The following is an 18194-nucleotide window of genomic DNA, read 5'->3' as shown; positions in this document are numbered from 1 at the left end:
TGAAAATTTGTATTATTTAAAAAAGGGTACTTTATTTTACAAAATCAGAAGAGTAGAGCTGAGACCGCACATCTATTTGACAGTGATGTTTATGATGCTGATGTCTTCATATGGCTTGTCGGTTTTGGGGTTGACTTTTAAGTTGGAGATCCGCTGGACCACCTCCATACCTTTAGTGGTTCTCCCAAAGACTGTGTGCTTGTTATCCAGCCAGGGCTAATTGAAGAGAGAATGAGAAAACAATTCATTGAATTAATAACTAGCCAAACTGGCAGCTCAAAATGAATGAATTGAGATGATTTTCTCCGAAGTCATTGTAACTGACGTGACACTCAAGAAGTGACAGCAGTGTGACATTTATGACTTCATTGGAACAATTTCATTATTGATTTCCTGCCTCATTTTGCCATTGGCCTATAGATTCAGCTGCTAAGTCATACTATATGCAATACACATCTTGATCAGTGTAGTCGGATTCATCAACAAACAATTATTTATGAACTGGTTTTGAAAAACAGTGCAACCAGTGTAGTCAAATTCAGAAATGTATCTGAAATCTTGAGGTTTCATTAAAAAAAGACAACCCAAGCAAGCCAAAAATGGGGAAAAAAAACTAATGATGGTCTTACAGTTGGGACGACAGTGATGAAAAACTGTGACCCATTGGTCCCCGGGCCTGCGTTGGCCATGCTGAGGGTGTAGGGTCTGTCGTGCCTCAGTGTGGCATGAAACTCGTCCTCAAACTCTCCACCCCAGATGCTTTCGCCACCCATCCCTGTGCCCGTCGGGTCTCCGGTCTGGATCATGAAGCCCTGCACACACACACACACACACACACACACACACACACACACACACACACACACACACACACACACACACACACACACACACACACACACACACACACACACACACACACACACACACACACACACACACACACACACACACACACACACACACACACACACACACACACACACACACACACACACACACACACACACACACACACACACACACACACACAAGAGCCACTTGTTCAACTCGCATTCACAAATCCTTAGGCACACATCTAAACACTACAGGTGCTCATACCTTGATGACACGATGGAATATGTGGCCGTTGTAATAACTGTTCCTGCTGTGGACGCAGAAGTTCTCCACTGTTTTGGGACACCTGAGAAGCAAAAATAAATAAATTTACGTCCTGCCGTCTCAGACCAAACTGCTGTTAAATGACACAAACACATACTCCACAGGAAAGAGTTTGATGTGAATGTCGCCCATTGTGGTGTGAATGATGGCGCTGTCTGACACTCTTTTCGGCCCTTCTGCCTGTGTGGCTGCCATCACTTCCTCCTTAGACGGCTTCTCATTAAAGACATCACGGTCAGAATCAGCACTCTTGGTGTCCTCCGGCTCTCTCTTTGTAAACTGTTTGAAAACAAAATACAGTATTAAGAGTCAAGAGTGTCAGATTCTTCTGGACACCAATGGAAACTAACATAAGAGCTTTTCACACTGCACTTAACCCTGGGTTATGGTTGGTGATGGAAAACGCATCAATTGGAGTGAAGAATAGACCATTTCATTCTTAACCTTATCTGAAAAGTCCATTTAAGATAAACTTGATAGTACAGTCATAATATATAATCTGAGGATGCCTTTACGCAAATACGCAAGTATGTGCTTCGTTCGTCCAATCAATGACACTGACACAAATATGCAAATAAGGATGTTAACCCAGGGTTTAGTAACTAAAGGGGGCGGGTCTTTGCGAATGGTCAATTACAACATGGCGTGAACTCAGCATAAGATAACCCAGGATTCGGTTTACCCAGGGTTTAGAGAGAACCAGAGTTAACTTAACAGAGGTAAACCCTAAACAGAATTCACTACAGTACCCTAAAAATAAATGATTATAGTAACATATACAGAAACCAAAGCTTCAGAATAGCGTTGTAAATGCTATGGGTTTTTGTAATGGCACCATGTAGAAGCGGTTCTTCTTGAAGGCGGTGCAAAAGATGGTGGGGTCTGGATTTGAGCTCTGCAACGCTGGATTATCGGAGGCCTTCATCTCAATGGTTGGTGCTGCATGCATGACCTTGGCTACTCCCTGAAACAGACTCAACTGCGCCACACGAATGTTCTCCAGTTTGCCCAGGATCCGCACACACCTTGACAGAGAAAACAGTTCATAGACACAAAATAATAATAATTTCAGAATGGCTCATTGATTTGAATTAGGCCAATGCTGTAATTTTAGCTTAAAATTTATTCATTTAATTAAAAATTAATTTCACGTCATGAAATCTTATCAACGCATTATTCTTCTGTTATGTGACAAATTTCAGAATGAAGCAAGATATTTTGGTAAATGATAAATAGGAGCATCCAAGACCATAATAATAATAATTATTTTTTTTAAATTTTGTTGAAAATAAGCAAGCCAAGTTATTAATAACATTTTCTAAAAACTCTAAAAAAAAAAAAAAAAAAGTAAAAAGGTTCTTATTGTTAGGGTTGGGAATCGAACTTAAATTCCAAGTCGGATACTTATAAAATTAATTTTAATTCTGCTTATCGATTGCTGTGTGCACATTGTAAGGTGGTTTTAAATCATTCAAGAGAACTCAATTTGGCACTCGTGCACTGTTTTCTGTGCTGGGCACATCCAGAGCGCACGCACAATAAGCCGCCTCTCATATTGTGAGTGATACTGAATAGAGTTCACTTTCGCTTCTTGCGCTCGTAAACAGTCGGTTTATGTCTAAAATTAACGTAAACTGTTAAAATGTATTTGTAACAGTATATTGGATCTGTGCATTAGGTCTTAAAGTGACAGCAGCCTAATATTCCTGCTGCACTCCGTGTAATTAACGGTAATCAAAGAACAAATGAAAAAGAATATCACTCACTGATCTTGACTGAAATTTCTTTTTTTTGTAACTTTAATAAGGATTAAATATATATTTTATATATGAAAAGAAAACTATGCAGTGTTATTTTAGATTTGATTTTAATTTCTGAGCTTTTGCTAATTTACTTGTGCTTATTGTATTACTGACTGTACACTGGTCTTTGATAATGTTTGAAATTTATATAGTTAGTCTAGTTTATTAGTTGTTCTTTAGGCTGTTAATTATTCTTCACAGTATTTAGCTGCAACAGAATGATTTGCAAAAAGACAGAATAAATATATTTGATATATAAATGTTTGACTTTTTTTTTTTTTTTACCATATTTGAATCGAAACAATGTCCAAACCTACTTATCGGTCTCTATTTTTCCATGAAGAACCTTTAACATCCATGAAACCTTTCCATTGCACATAAGGTTCTTTATATTATTTTAAATGTCCTTCACACTAAGAAAAAAAGGTTATTCTATTGCATTGCTGCAAAAAAAAAAAAGTGTTGAATAATCCTAATTTAATATTATATTTTCAAAAAAGCTTTAAAAGTTTTTTTTAACATAAAAACACTTTATTCATAAATATCATTCAGGTTTTGATGAGTTGCACAACATGACAATTCACAATATGAATTAACTTTGCCATATAATTATGTCAAGCTGATATTTTAAGAGATTGATCTTGACACAGAGTCGGCAGAAGTCCTCGCTATGATATAATTTAATCATATAATATGCTAAAATATTTTAAAACAGATGATACTTATACTAATGCCAAACTACTTAAGCTGATATCTGAAAAGTTGTGCCATTAAATTAATTTTGATTCAGAAATGGCAAATATGCTCATCATAGAAATGCATTTCATTATGTGGGGTGTATTCTCTACCTGTTAGTCTCCACGTTTATGACTTTAATGCCCAGCATGGTGCCGTAAAGCACAAAGTGTCCGGTCTCATCGAAGATGACGTTGGTCAGTCGGATGCCGTCCACCTTCTCCAGCTCTCGCTCCACCGCCATTCTGCGGCCAAACTCCATATCGGGCAACTGCTGCCTCATCTGCTGGAGCTCTGTGAACATCTGCCATCGCACAGAGACCACACACTCTTACTTAAACTCTTCCAGTGTGCATTTGTAAACCCTTGAAATCGGTCAATATATAATTATCAAACACTAACTTACGGTTAATGATTCGTCAAAGACTCTCATCAGCTTCCCAGTGAGGAAACGGAAAATCCTCACTTTGCGGTCAACGGCGATGGTGGCCATTTTCTTGCCGTCTTGAGAGAACATCAGGCTGGTGGGATACGTTCTGGATTTGGCAAACTCGTACAAGTCCGTGTCAGTCTTGAACTCCCACTCCACCTGCCGTGGGAATTTGAATTCGCTCGGGAGGCCAGTCCAGTATTCCAACATTCCCGCTTTATCAGCCGACACTATGACGCGGTATTTTGGATTCAGGCGGATCTGAGACAGTGGTGCATTGTGCATCTTTTCAAACTTGTGCAGGGGTTGATTACTTCCACGCCCGTCGTATACAAAAATCTTCCCGGTGGATTTTTCAGAGCAGGCTACGGTGGAGATGGCATCTCCTGGATTATAGATCCACTCGCACTGGCCTGGATGGAAGCTGAAAAAATAGAAACTCATAACTCTCTGGTGGTCTTTAGTCAATTTAAACCAAAATACAAAAACTACGTTTTTAATTTTTTACTTCATTGGAATTATATATTTTGTAAAACTTGCTATATAAATACACACAAAATAATTGTGGTCATGATTCTAACTGAGTGGCTGCAGAGTGTGACAGTGAGGGCATCCTTTCTCCTTTATAGACTTAACTCTCAGAATGTTATCTTTCTAAGCCAATGATGGTATTTTCAACCATACATGGAACATTCTTAGACTTGTTCATCCTATTTTATCCTTGAGTGGAGGTCCTCCTGTCACGTACCAACACGCTTTACCATTCCAATAAATTCCAAATTAGAATAAGGTTTGTGTGTGCTCTTTTACTGTCATATGATGGTCACACACATCTTAAAGATAAAATGTATTCCAAAGACTAATAGTCTTAAAGAATCACTTGTGAGATTTGGAAAGGAATGAGAAATACAAATACAGAGCAATTTTTAGGACACAATCTACAAAACAGTAACAAAGTATGTGTGTGTGTTTGAGTCTGTGTGTATAGATTTAAAAAAAAAACCACACAAATTATTTACTTTATTTCTTACACCAAATGACACCAATCCTCCTTTGATACATTGGATTTAAATACCTTCGCTATATTTTTTAAACTGTATTAATTGAAAATAAGGTTAATACGAAATATTTCTTCTAATAACTACATAAACATGGTACTAGATAATATGTACATCTAAGTTTTGCATTATTTATCTATAAATAATAGAAATGATGCATCTCTGGTTGCATCATTGAATCGTTTTCCTGTTATCACGGTTTAGCTGCTTTGAAACAATCTGTTCTGTATAAATTGCTATATAAATAAAGGTGACTTGACTAAATGAGGAATACCAGAGTGTTAAACACACTCACTCACTCACTCTCACACACACACACACACACACACGCAATATTTTACCCGAGTTTGAGCATGTTAATCATGTCGAAGTTGACGACATCAAAAACTTTCATGGCCTGATCATCCCCCACAGAGCAGAAAAGCGCACCCTCCGCACTGACGGAGATACTCTCGATCACACCTAGGCACCAGAGACAAACACAGACATTATTTACACATACTATTTTTATACAGTTTCTGAAGGAAAAACCCACTACCACAATGCCAGACGTAAGGTGTGTGGTAACAGACACCTACCCAAGTGGCTGCGGAAGTGCTTGACAAACTCCACTCCTTCATCCTCCTTTTTCTTCCAGAATTTCACATGCCCATCTTGACTTGCTGTTATGATAAAATCTGTTCTAGAATGGTATAAAAATTATAATCAGTTCATCTGGAGTCAAATAAATGCACTCGAGTGTTGATTTACATGTAAGCTCCAGGACTCTGCAATAAGGATGCCAGCTTGACCAGTGTTTCTGTCCCTTGCACTGGTCAGCACTATATCATACAATTTATTTATTGAACTTAAACATTTGGGGTTTCTGCTACATAAAGGTAGTGTATATTCTCCTTGCTAGATTTTTTAAAAACTTGTCAGTTAGTTTTTGTCAGTTTTTTTTTTAGTTTTGCAGTTTACTGTATAGTAATAATAATAAGCGTAGAATTCCCAGCCATAAAAATTGTGTGTTCAAATAATAATGATATATATTTTTAAACAAACATTAAATAATTGTCAATTTACAATTTTTTTTAAAAAATAATTATGCCAGGAGTATATAATTATAATGTATATAAACATGCAGAAAAAAGCTTGCTAAAATATTATTGATTTACTAGTCAAGTATTCTGAGGTGGCAAGTTGGATACTTACTTGGAGCAAACAATGTGTGTTATAACATCTCTATGCATGTAACTTCTTTCATACATGGAGGCAGAGGGTAAATTGTCCAGGTACAATCTTTCAAACTCAAGAACTGCACAAAAAAACATGCTCCATTAATAAAACATCTCAAAACGGTAAAATCATTTGGCTGCTATGAAATCACACGACATACAAGCTGTTATAAAAACGGCTGTCTAGCATAGTTTGTCTCTCAAAACTTAATCTAGACATAATACAGGCGACTTCAATGCCCAAAAATGCTGTCTAGGACTCTGTGTGGGCAGCTCACTAGGGTTAGGGACAGTAATAGACGCTTCCGTTTTTTGTAAGAGCCCATTTAACGTACCTTTTTTCTTTTTTGTTTGTGTTGCCTCGTTGGGCAGAGGACCGACCCATTCGCCTTCATCTTCGTCTAGTTTGCGTTTATTTTCAGAACCATCACCACTCACGTCCGACGCCATTTTCAAAATAAGTTAATATTTCTTCCTCGATGGTGGTTTTAACGTACAAACGTATCTCCTTTCACACACTGCCGTCTACAGGAGGGGAGAATCTCGAAGCTAGACCGCGCAGTCACTCAACATCGAAGTTCAGTCAAAATAACAATGAGCAACAACCCTGATCGAAATGTCACATATGTGGTGATGAGAGTAAAATTCAAACACATTTTGGGGATAAAATGTGCTGTGAATATTTTTTTTTTAGTAACATGAAGCAACACCGAGTGACGCTAGAAGACTCACCTCTACAAAATCGCATCATACAGTCAAAAGTTTGGAAACACTGCATTATGTTTTTGAAAGACGTCTCTTCTGCTCACCAAGGCTGCATTTATTTAATCAAAATAACTGTTTTCTATGTGTAAAAGCATTAGCCTAATTCCTCTCTTTTTATACCAAAAATGTTCTGTAGGCTAACTTACTCAAGCCCATCTCTATTTCAAATTAATCAAACGCGCTCCTTTCTATAATTATCAACACGAATATTGAAAGATTTCCCCACCACTTTGTGCCAATGTCGATTTTGTCCCAAATCATAATTTGAAAGCCACTGAAAATCTCTAACTCAAACCTTATCACGCACATCATCGATTTATAAACGAAATAAGGCGCTGCATAGTAAATATAGAAATCAAAATGCTTTAAATTGCATTTATATTAAATATACCACTCTCATGGATGAATATAAGCACACAATTGACAAAATCATAATGCAGAAGTTAAAAAATTCGAATAGCAATGACCGTTAAATCAAATGTGCTATGTATGTCTGGTTGCCACTACAACTTCAGTTACAGAAGAGTTACAATAATTTTAAGCTTCACCACTGTACAATGCTTATAGAACATTCTTATCTGTGAACGACATAATGATGAATGACAAACAAATGCATTGATTTTTTTGTTCTGATCATTTCCTGAATAAATATTTATTCTGCTCCTAAAAGTGCAGCACACGATGTAATGCTATGAGGAGTTCAGCGCCTACGCAGAAGCCCCGCCCACATAATGAAACTGACCACTCACGAAGACAACATTGGAATGTGTTATAGAACATGACGTCACAATCAAACACCTTGCTGCACATTCATTACTTTGCTGAAAGTTTTCTACTGGTATTTTTGCAGTGTAGTTAGCATTTGAAAATGGGTTTACACATTTCTTGTATTAAATGTGTAGATGTGTCTGACAGTGTGTACAATTTACACAACTGTACACCAACACAATCAAGCAGTAATAGAGTGGAAGATCATCTACATTCAGTTGGAGGGATGGATGTAGGTGCGAAAAAAGAGAAAGGGAGGAAAAAAGAGAAAGGCAAAAGGAAGGAAAAAAACAATAAAACCAGCTCAAGTCAAGGTGAGAAAGAGGACCAGGCATGTCCATGCTATTGTAACAACTGGAATGTTTTTTTGTAATCTTATATCTTCTTTAAAAAAAAAAAAAGTTTTCTGGGGGAAACCATGGAAGTTTAGTTTTCTTTAAAGTCTGGTTGTGCATTAATACATTTAATAATAGATTATAATATATTATATTTTATAACATTCTATTAATAAAATATAACTGCAAGCAGCAATTATCGGGGCCAAGCGCAAGAAGACGATAAGACATGCCAACATGACTGGGAGTGTCAGACCAACTGCAGCAAGCAGCAATTAAAGACATTTTAAGATGATTTAAGGCAAAATAGCTGAATAATCATATACAGTATAGTCACTAATAATATGATTGAATGATTTTTCACGTTTGACCAATAGGTGGCGCAGTTAAGAAATTGATGTGGTGTGGTCAGAGTGAGGTGAAAATGACACATTCAAAGTTTGGTGTCAATATGTCAAGGCATTGCAGAGATAAAGCCGGAACAGTCAATTTGGCATCATGCCACAAATTTGCAGCTGCGGTATATGAAAATGGTTTAATCTATTGTCACATAACATTATGTCAGCACGGTCTGGAGATAAAGCGTTGATACAGCCTTATGTCTGTTTTTGCAAGCACTACGTAAAATTAGTTTGCACGGTATTCAACAACGGTTTGACGAATCAACTTGAATTCCATAACGTTTTGTCGGCATCGTCTGAAGATGATCTGGTTAAATTTTCGTGAAAATCAGAGCAACCATCTAAAACAAGTTCGAAAAAGTAGTTAAAAAAAAATTCAAAAGTTATTAGCACAAACATGAGTGAAACTTTGGACAGTTGGTGGCGCTAGAGGGATTGAGTTAGAGACTCCAAATTTACCATGGTGACTGTTCAGAGTCCTCTATCAGTGTGCCAAATTTCTTAACTTTCCCACAAGTGGTTCTATGGGCTGCCATAGACTTCCATACGGAATAATAATAATATTAAGCACACCAACGATTTTCCCCTAATAATGCACAACCATGAATTTAATTTTTTTTACTACAGAATTCAGAAACATAATATACTTGACATATACACACTACACACCTTAAATGACAGTTTTGTAAATGCATTTATACAGACATTTAAATATATTACCTCAAAATTTGTATTGAATATATGTTTGTGACTGTCTTTGCCTCACTGCATTTTCAAGGAGAAAATACTTATGAATTTGCACATGGTTTGTCTTAATATTTTAAAACTGTTTATGTATATGGGTTTTTGGTAATATGCTTGAACTATTTTTAATGTGACACTTAACCAGAGAACAGAGCATTTCTGCATGTGCACTGACCAACAACTGAGAAAGCACAAATTGGACCTAATTGAATGCCCCCAAAAACGTGCTTCATAATTTACAGCAAGCTTAGTTGGAGTAATTTGAGTATTCAGTAATATATATAGTTATGACATCATTTATTAATAGTATTTCATTAATATCCTCTTTTGATTGATATCATTTCCCTCTTTAGATCGGACTTCTCAGCATGTCACCAGTGAGCCTGAAGTCCTCCCCGTTGCAGAGGAACCTGATCATGCTGAAGTCAATGACGAGTGGAGTGATGACATCCTCCAGGATTTAATCGGAGATTTGTCCGAATGGAGTGCCGACGTCCTCAACGTTTTGAACTGTGTTATCTCCGACTTTAATGACAACACCTTCCAAACTCCTGTCAGTGTTGCGACTGACTTGAGCGTTGACATCCCCCAAGCAACAATCTTTGCTACATCCGACTATAGAGTACCAGTCCTTGATGTGGCCGACTATAGAGCCAATGTCCCTCGAGCTGTGGTCCGTGATGTGGCCTACTATAGAGCCAATGTCCCTCGAGTACCAGTCCGTGTAGGGGCTGACTGCAGTGTGGACGTCCCCCAAGTCCCTGTTCATGCCATATCAGACTGTGGAGTCGATGTCCCTCAAGGTCCAGTCAGTACCACATCAGCTCCAGTCTTTGATGTGGCTGACTGTTGTGGTAATATCTCTCAAGTTCTAGTCTGTGCCTCGTCAGACTGTAGAGTCGACATCCGCCATGAATCAGCCAGACTGACAGAGGACACTGTATCACCTCAGAATCAACTGGAGGATTATGAGATTATTGGTAAATTGACTGTCATGACTCCAACATTCCAAAATACAGAAACTTTTGATATAATATCTGTCTTTACTCATGTCAACTCCTATTTTTCCTTTACAGACATCAATTCATGCAGCTATGAAATCGGCAGGAAGCTCGGTCAAGGAGGCTTCGGAAATGTTTATGCGGGAATTCGCTTGACAGATGGCCTTAAGGTGTTACTTATTTTACTTACAGTATCTTTTTAGCAAATTGTTCTTGCTCTGTCTTACACATTTCTTTTTCCTAAGTGTATCTTATGCTCCCTATTTAGAGCAATTGACCTCTCAGACCTGTTTAAATTGTAAGACATGCGTAGAATTAAAATTTGTGAAACTGAACATTTCTGTTCAAGATTAATGACTGAAATGATATACACTCTGTACACTTAATAATTGTAAATAATTCTAACACAAATCCATTTTTTGTTTTGTTGATCAGGTGGCGCTGAAATTTGCCAACAACATGGGTATAGAATGGTTCGACATTGTAAGTACTCTGATTCTCTTCTCAGTCAATGTTTTCAAAAACAAACTGCTATTGTCCGTTGTTTAGGACTGGTCTACATCTTTTCTCATTGTTTTTCTTCTAGGAGGGGTGTCCTGAACCCGTTCCACGGGAGATTGGTTTGCTAATTCTTGCCAACAAAGGACCCAGAGTTCCCCAGATCATCCAGCTTCTGGACTGGGAAGAGGAGCCTGAACAATACATTATGGTTCTAGAGCGGCCTGTACCCTGTGAGGACTTGGTTGGTTTTCTAGACCGCCACGAAGGCACCATTGAAGAGGACGTAGCATCGGTTATCATGCAGCAGGCAACGCTCGCAGCTCAAACATGCTGCCAACGTGGAGTGCTGCACCGTGACATAAAGCTGGAAAACCTGCTGATTAACCTGAACACACTGGAAGTCAAACTGATTGACTTTGGGTGCGGCGAAATCCTTAACAACGAGGGATACACGTCCTTTAGTGGTATGTATTATTCCCCAAAGCTGTAAGGTGGTCTCAAACTTTGATTATGAGTTGGGGGCCGTTAACAGAACAAAATGTCTTTCTTCCAGGCACAGAAGAGTACTGCCCCCCAGAGTACAAAATAAATGGTGAGTATCACGGGGAACCAGCAACAGTTTGGTCACTCGGGATACTCTTGTTCACACTACTGTGTGGGAAATTTCCGGAGTCAGAAGATTTGGAGAAGCTCAATGATAACATCTGGACCAAAGATGGCTTGTCACAAGGTGAGATCTTCATTCAGTGAAGGACACTTGTAATTCTAAATCAAACAAAAGAGAACAAAAAATTAAAAGCAAGTTAAAGTAATTATGAGACATCTCTCCCATCTTTTTGCACAGAATGCTGCGAACTACTTTGCTCTTGCCTGCAAATTTACCCAGAAAAGCGGATTGAATTGAAAAATGTCAGTCTCCACAACTGGTTTGTATACTTTAATTATTGATTTACATAAGCAAACACCAGGACCCAAGGACCAGACGGGCCTCCCCTGCATCATAACTCGGTCGCCACACACCAATGCTCAACCCGCATTGATGTACGGGTACTATCCAGACAGTTACAACCTCCAGATGCCCAAGATGAACCTGTGGACCAAATATGGCTTGTCACAAGGTGAAATCTTCATTTCCACAAAGATTACCTGTAATTAAGTATCATACAAAAGAGAACAAAGTAACAAAAGACAGTCATGTGAATAATGCATTCAAAGAGAGCAGGTATTAAGTTTAAGGTAATAATCAGATGTCTCTCCCATCTTTCATCACAGAATGCTGCCATTTCATTGGCTTTTGTCCCCACACAGCAATGCACACCCCGAGTTGATGTAAAGGTACTATCCAGACAGACACGACCTGTTCATACCCAAAAAGAACCTCTGGAACAAAGATGGCTTGTCACAAGGTGAAATTTTTATGACAGCAATGGGGCCTAATTTTAATTCACAATCATTCAGAATATAACAAAGTAACAATAGGTAGTCATGTGTTTAATTCAGTAATTTGACTATTTTTTTAAAGAGAGCAGAAGTGAAGTTTAAGGTAATAATCAGATGTCTCTCCCATCTTTTTTGTGCAGAATGCTGCCATTTCATTGGCTTCTGTCCCCATACACCAATCTGCACCCCGCATTGATGTACAGGTACAATCGAGGCAGACATATTTTTATGTAAATATGTGCTACACGCTTTCCTCTAAATAACAAAAACAACAAAAATGACAGTGGTGTGAAAACAGCAGGTAAGAAAGCATCTGATCACTGTGACGAGGATATGTTTGCACCAGTTCGGCAAGCAGGCTTGCACCAGTCAAGTCACATCACGTTTATTTATATAGCATTTTATACAATATTGCTTTAAAGGGTTAGTTCGCCCATTTAAGACATGAAGTTGTATGCAATCCTTACCAGCACTATAGTGCATACACACTGACCCACTCTGCTGTCACCTCCCTGGTCAGAGTTCTGGCAGCTGGAAGTTTTTCAATAAAGTACTCCCGGTTATTTTCCGGGGCCACAAAACTGTGCGTTTTTACGTGAAAAAATGATTTGGGTTTCAAAGCTTGATTAATTTAACACACAAAAAACACGCCGGTCAAAATTCATACCTCAGTTTTAATCGGCACTATTTTCTTTCCATTTCTATCAATCCGCGCTGCTGTCAACGTCAACAGTGCGCACGTTCCGATCAGCTGTTCCATAGTGTTTACACAATCGATTGACAACGACGTAAAAAGTATTAAATTAACGATGGTGCAAACTTGTAAATTCCCAGGCTGTGACCACAAGGATGTGCCGGGATCAAAGTTCAGATTCCATCGTTTTCGAATATAACTATGAGACAGCTTTGGCTGGTTGCCATCGGCTACTCTGTGGGAGCTAAAATATCCAGAATAAAGGATTTTCGTGTGTGTTAATTAATTAATAATTGTATAACTGTCCACTCATTATAATAATAATAATAATGCAGTCAGATAGACTATTATATAGCCAACTGGTCAAGACAACGTGAAATTCTTAAATAAAAAACTACAAAGCAACATGAGCGATCACACTTACTCTGCCGACATCTGACCGTCAAGTCCAGCTGGTTTGGGTCGCTTTTTCCAATTGATTTTAGATACGTAGAAGAACGTCTCCAGGACACCTGCATTTAGCATTGCAGGGAAAACGTCATTGGATGTAATGCAGACAGACGGTGCGTTGGCCTCCTCGTCAATCGATAGGTTTTGCATCTGTGGCATGATGAGTTCCCATTCGTGGCAGCAATAGCTTTCAACCTCTGGTGGCATAACTTGACAATTTGAACAAGTGCACCACCATTTGTCGTTCATCCTGGCTCTTGCTACAGCTGTGGGCCCAGCATCAACTTGAACAACTTCATCTCTGTCCTCTCACTCTCTATCTTCCCGTTCTATCTCCTTCTGCTGAGGTTCGGCATCGGTATATTCCGGTTCATAAAGGTATCCCTTTGTCGTTGTGCTAAAATTACTTTCATCATCTGATCCATCTGACATTGTGCTAAAATTGGTTTCATCATCAGAAGTTTCGCAGTCAGACATGTTGTCAGCGAGTCGCGCTATCAACAGCTGATCGGAACGTGCGCACTGTTGACGTTGACAGCATGGATAGAAAATAGTGCCGATTAAAACTGAGGTATGAATTTTGACCGGAGTGTTTTTTGTGTGGTAAATTAATCAAGCTTTGAAACGCAAATAATTTTTTCACGTAAAAACGCACAGTTTTGTGGAAAATAACCGGGAGTACTTTCTTGAAAAACTTCCAGCGGCCAGAACTCTGACCAGGGAGGTTACAGCAGAGTGGGTCAGTGTGTATGCACTATAGTGCTGGTAAGGATTCCATACAACTTCATGTCTTAAATGGGCGAACTAACCCTTTAAAGTCAGCAGCTTTACAGTGTTAAACACACACAAAAAAAGAGTGTCAGTGTCACTTTTAATTAGAAGTGCAACTTCAATTTCTACCTCTCTCCAGTGTGTTCAATTTTTACTAGTATCTCACCTCGACTGAACAGAAGAAATGAACCAGAGAAGATTTCCCTGTCAAAAAAGGGAAATCACACCAACCACATATCACACCAACCTGTTACGTAGTTGCCATGGACCAATAGTTCGAGGGTGTTTACAAGCCAGAGTGAATCTTTCCGAAAAGAAATTCCCATAACAAACTCCAAACAAACATTCGTTTTGGCCTGATTTTGTTCTAAATGACGTCATTTGCATTATTTATTTTTTATTTAGCATTCACAGTTTAAGAAAAGTTTAACTCGATTTATTAATAGGTTCATAGCGACAAGCATGAGGATAACTGGATCTGGAAGAGGACGATAAAGGTAGGGATATGAAGGTGAATATTCGGTTAAGTATGTAACACGTGTTAAACATGATGAGGTTGTGACAGGTGTGGCAGGTTAGTATTCTTTCTGGTGATTGTGAACGAGTGGGTGGAGCATAAGAACCTGGTGCTAATGGCGTGTTGGTTGAATCCATGATAGTTATGTTCTCTTCACAAATTTCAATTGACTGAAACGTTACTTCCTGGAAGTCCACCTATGCACAGCTTAGACATCAGCACAATAAACTGGGATAGGATATAGATATTTTAAATTTGAACCTGTTGATAATAGGGGTGTCACGATTCTCCAAATCCTCGATTCGATTACATTTTCGATTCTAAGCTCATGGTTCAATTCGATTCTCGATTTTTACTTCTTTTTTTTTTAAGCACAGGTTGCTGTTGCTCCTAAAAAGCTGACATCAGTTCATCGCAATCTCACACATCTTTATCAATGAAGCTGACTGCATAATGAATCTTTCATAATATATAGCCTACACTTTCTTTGTTATAACTAGAGGATTTGACAGTTTACAGAATTCAGCACTGAACAAAAAGTCCGTTTTGAGCGGTGAGGAGAGTCTATCTTAAATGCTTCTGATTGGTCATTGCGTTCAAGAAATCAACACATATGTCTGTGATTGGCTAAATCGCTCAACGCTGCAAACGTGTTATAAATAGAAACTCTGGCCTGTAAATCGTTTCTATTTTGTTTTAGTTGTTCTTGTAGCTTGTCTGCAACAGATAAATAAAATGTATTAGTTTTTATGTGTTTTATTCATAGATATTTCTAGTTTGCGGGAGTCCCGCGAATCGTTTTATTCTCCCGCACACACAGAGTGAGTGCATTACCGCCCGCGCTCGCACTCGGCCATCATATCTAGTCCCGCGCCGCACTCTATTGCGTTGGGAGTGCACGTCTATAGATCAAATGCCCGGCCCGAGGATAGTGACGGGAAATATCGGCCGGGTCGGGCCAAGTTCGGGCTCGGGCATATAATCTAAGTTAGAGGACTCACAGCCTTTCAACACGTGTGTTTTTTTTCCACGCCGTGATGAGTCATTCATGAACTTCATTGCCTCTGTCACGCGAAAAATGGACAAAAGACTCGGAAGGTCAAGTATTAATGTTCCCTGTAAATCATTTTTGACTGCATTATAATGATTTCTTAATTCAGAATATGATCAAGATTGCGTAGGTGGATGTGTTCGGGGAATTTGCCTGTTAAACATTTAAAGCCCCTGAAATGACTAGAAAAAAGATTAGTTAATTTTGATGAACGAGATTGAACAATAGAGTCAGTAAAACGATCCGAACACGGGCGCGAAATGGGGGCGTGGCAGCATCGACGATTCCATTTTTTATTTCGATTTTTGAGATTGTGAATTAATTTCGATCGATTTCGATTTGTGACCCCCTTAGTTGATAACATTGAAGAATAAATCATATATTTGTGAAAAATAATAATCTTAAAATATTAACAGAAATTTTATTTAGGCATGTAGATATATGGTAATATTACATAGTACTTTCAACACTCACAAAATCTGTTTGATGTAGATATAAAGAAAATAGGTACAGTATGTGTCATTTTACAGAAAACACTTTGCAGTAATTGTAACTAATGAATGAACACTGTTGCAAACAGCAGAATTTGTCTACTATAGAGAATTTGGCTATTACATAGTAGTGTCCACCTTTATTACGTGTCCAAACACCAAAGGTGCTGGAATCTTATTGTTTAAAAAAAAAAAGTTTAACTTATTTTCTTCTAGTTGTTTTTCTTTCCTAAAAGTGAATGCACATAAGAGACTAAAAAATCAAACAGACGAATGGTCCTAAATGTGCACCTCTACTCAGGCGCACAGACACACATCGTTCTGACAAAACTATAGGTGGCGCTATAATAAGGTGACTTGTGTTTTGGATAACAACTCTGAAACCCTAAGGGATGGTGCTAGAAAAAGCTTTGGAATCGTTGAAACATTGCGAAGAAATAAGCTAATTAAATGCAGGGTCGCTGCACATTTTTTAAAGTCAAATTTAAGGCATTTTAAGGCCTTTTTAAGACCTGAAGAAATAATTGAAAAAATATTGTACATTAGGGGTGTGCTATATTGACAAAAATTAGTTCTTGATATTTTGCCAATAACAATAATTAGAAAATATTTAACTGTGTGTTATTACACGGCTCTTTGGAATACTTGATTCTGATTGGTCAATTGCACCATCCAGCGGTTATTCCTTGATAACAACTGCTGAAAACAGAAAACACAGGCTCATCCGGGTTACTGAAGTCATGCTATACGCTGGCTGGGAACGATTTTTCCTCGTGGAAATAAAATAATAAAACTCAGAAAAATCAATATTGTGTATACAGTTATTTAAAGACACACTATGCAGGAATTCCGTTTTTGTCAAAAAGCGACCCCTAGAGTCGCTGTGGAGTACTTGTATTTAACGTTACTGTCGTAAATACCACTCATGCAGAACGTCTCTGCACTCTAGGCCTGAACGATTTTAAATCAGTTTCATCTCAGATCAATATCCCCATTATTATTATAAGAAATCGAATAAAGTAATCAAATGTAAAATAACAATGCGTAGTTTATCATAGATAGATTAATGCTTATTAAAGCTGAAGTTATTCATTCAAGAGCTGTGAGTGATTTTCTTTTTGCCTTTTGTTGTTTGATTCACAGTATTTTGCATTTTACGACAATCACCGATCGTGCTGATTCTGTCGTTAAGTTGCACTTGACAGAAGGAAGTTGCACTAGACAGAATGGTTTTACCTCAACATATTCTTTTTATAATCGTTGGAAGCCGAAATCTAAAATAAAATTAGACTAATATCACAGTTCTAAAGTGTAACCAGACTACGTTTGATGGTTTAGTTCTGTCCTTCGTCGTCATTTATTAAGCAGGACTGTGTTGTGCGCGCTGTGGCACCGTGTGAAAGATCTCTCTCTCTCTCTCTCTCTCTTGGACTGCGAATAGCAAAAATACATCACAGACAAATGGTTTAATATTATTATACATAGAAATGGATGGAAAGATAAAAAAAATAAAAAATTAAATAACGTCTTTATGGCAATAATAAATAGTACGTGTATTTTCTTAATGTCTCCAGTACTGACATCAGAACCGATAACGTCCGAACTTATCGATACACAGCGGTCTTTCAAAATTCATCCCCGGGGCCCGTTTAATACCCTTAATAGTAAGTACATGTAGTTAATTAATATTACTCAGTACTTAGTTGTGGTGTAAAAAAACTTTTCTCAGGGAAAGAGAAGAAGAGACCTAGAAGTGATAAAGAGAGAGAGAAAACTTTTAGAAATAATTGCAAAAAAATAATATAAATATAGAAAACCAGTATTACACCCTCTCTTTCCATTTATTTATGTCTACTGCGTTT

The 18194-nt window shown here is 38.0% G+C and overlaps 2 protein-coding genes and 2 long non-coding RNA genes across 4 annotated transcripts in view; 3 read left to right on the top strand and 1 right to left on the bottom strand.

The window, feature by feature from the left end:
- The window catches only part of LOC143750246 (uncharacterized), an 85616-nt gene that overhangs the window by 22430 nt on the left and 44992 nt on the right, over positions 1-18194 (top strand). The window lies entirely within an intron of this gene.
- Positions 7-6931, bottom strand: ppwd1 (peptidylprolyl isomerase domain and WD repeat containing 1). The gene is made up of 11 exons (XM_077243161.1): positions 6739-6931; positions 6381-6483; positions 5765-5868; positions 5528-5648; positions 4105-4552; positions 3812-4002; positions 1997-2186; positions 1259-1440; positions 1102-1183; positions 630-812; positions 7-216 (listed from the first exon to the last, which is right to left on the bottom strand). The coding sequence occupies exons 1-11, from the start codon at positions 6851-6853 to the stop codon at positions 73-75; spliced, it is 1863 nt and encodes a 620-aa protein (XP_077099276.1). The 5' UTR covers positions 6854-6931; the 3' UTR covers positions 7-72.
- On the top strand, positions 8093-11668 carry LOC143750690 (uncharacterized). Its single transcript, XM_077243878.1, has 6 exons — positions 8093-8250; positions 9770-10396; positions 10493-10587; positions 10853-10900; positions 11004-11382; positions 11472-11668. The coding sequence occupies exons 1-6, from the start codon at positions 8163-8165 to the stop codon at positions 11666-11668; spliced, it is 1434 nt and encodes a 477-aa protein (XP_077099993.1). The 5' UTR covers positions 8093-8162.
- LOC143750245 (uncharacterized) lies at positions 11814-12673 on the top strand. Its single transcript, XR_013207135.1, has 3 exons — positions 11814-12036; positions 12191-12324; positions 12499-12673. It is a non-coding gene; the product is annotated as an uncharacterized LOC143750245 (long non-coding RNA).

This window comes from Siphateles boraxobius, unplaced genomic scaffold, assembly GCF_051911475.1.
Source record: "Siphateles boraxobius isolate OS27281-9 unplaced genomic scaffold, OSU_SipBor_1 25, whole genome shotgun sequence".
Taxonomy (NCBI): domain Eukaryota; kingdom Metazoa; phylum Chordata; class Actinopteri; order Cypriniformes; family Leuciscidae; genus Siphateles; species Siphateles boraxobius.
The sequence above is the reverse complement of the archived record's forward strand: the minus strand, read 5'-3'. Positions and strand labels throughout refer to the sequence as shown.

Coding starts and splice junctions, on each gene's coding strand:
- ppwd1 (XM_077243161.1), bottom strand. CDS start 6,853: ATGGCGTCGGACGTGAGTGGTGATGGTTCTGAAAATAAACGCAAACTA. Junction 5,649..5,764: donor GCACTTCCGCAGCCACTTGG/GTAGGTGTCTGT, acceptor TCTGGTGCCTAG/GTGTGATCGAGAGTATCTCC. Junction 1,184..1,258: donor ATCAAACTCTTTCCTGTGGA/GTATGTGTTTGT, acceptor TTTGCTTCTCAG/GTGTCCCAAAACAGTGGAGA.
- LOC143750690 (XM_077243878.1), top strand. CDS start 8,163: ATGGATGTAGGTGCGAAAAAAGAGAAAGGGAGGAAAAAAGAGAAAGGC. Junction 10,588..10,852: donor GCTTGACAGATGGCCTTAAG/GTGTTACTTATT, acceptor TTTGTTGATCAG/GTGGCGCTGAAATTTGCCAA. Junction 10,901..11,003: donor GTATAGAATGGTTCGACATT/GTAAGTACTCTG, acceptor TTTTTCTTCTAG/GAGGGGTGTCCTGAACCCGT.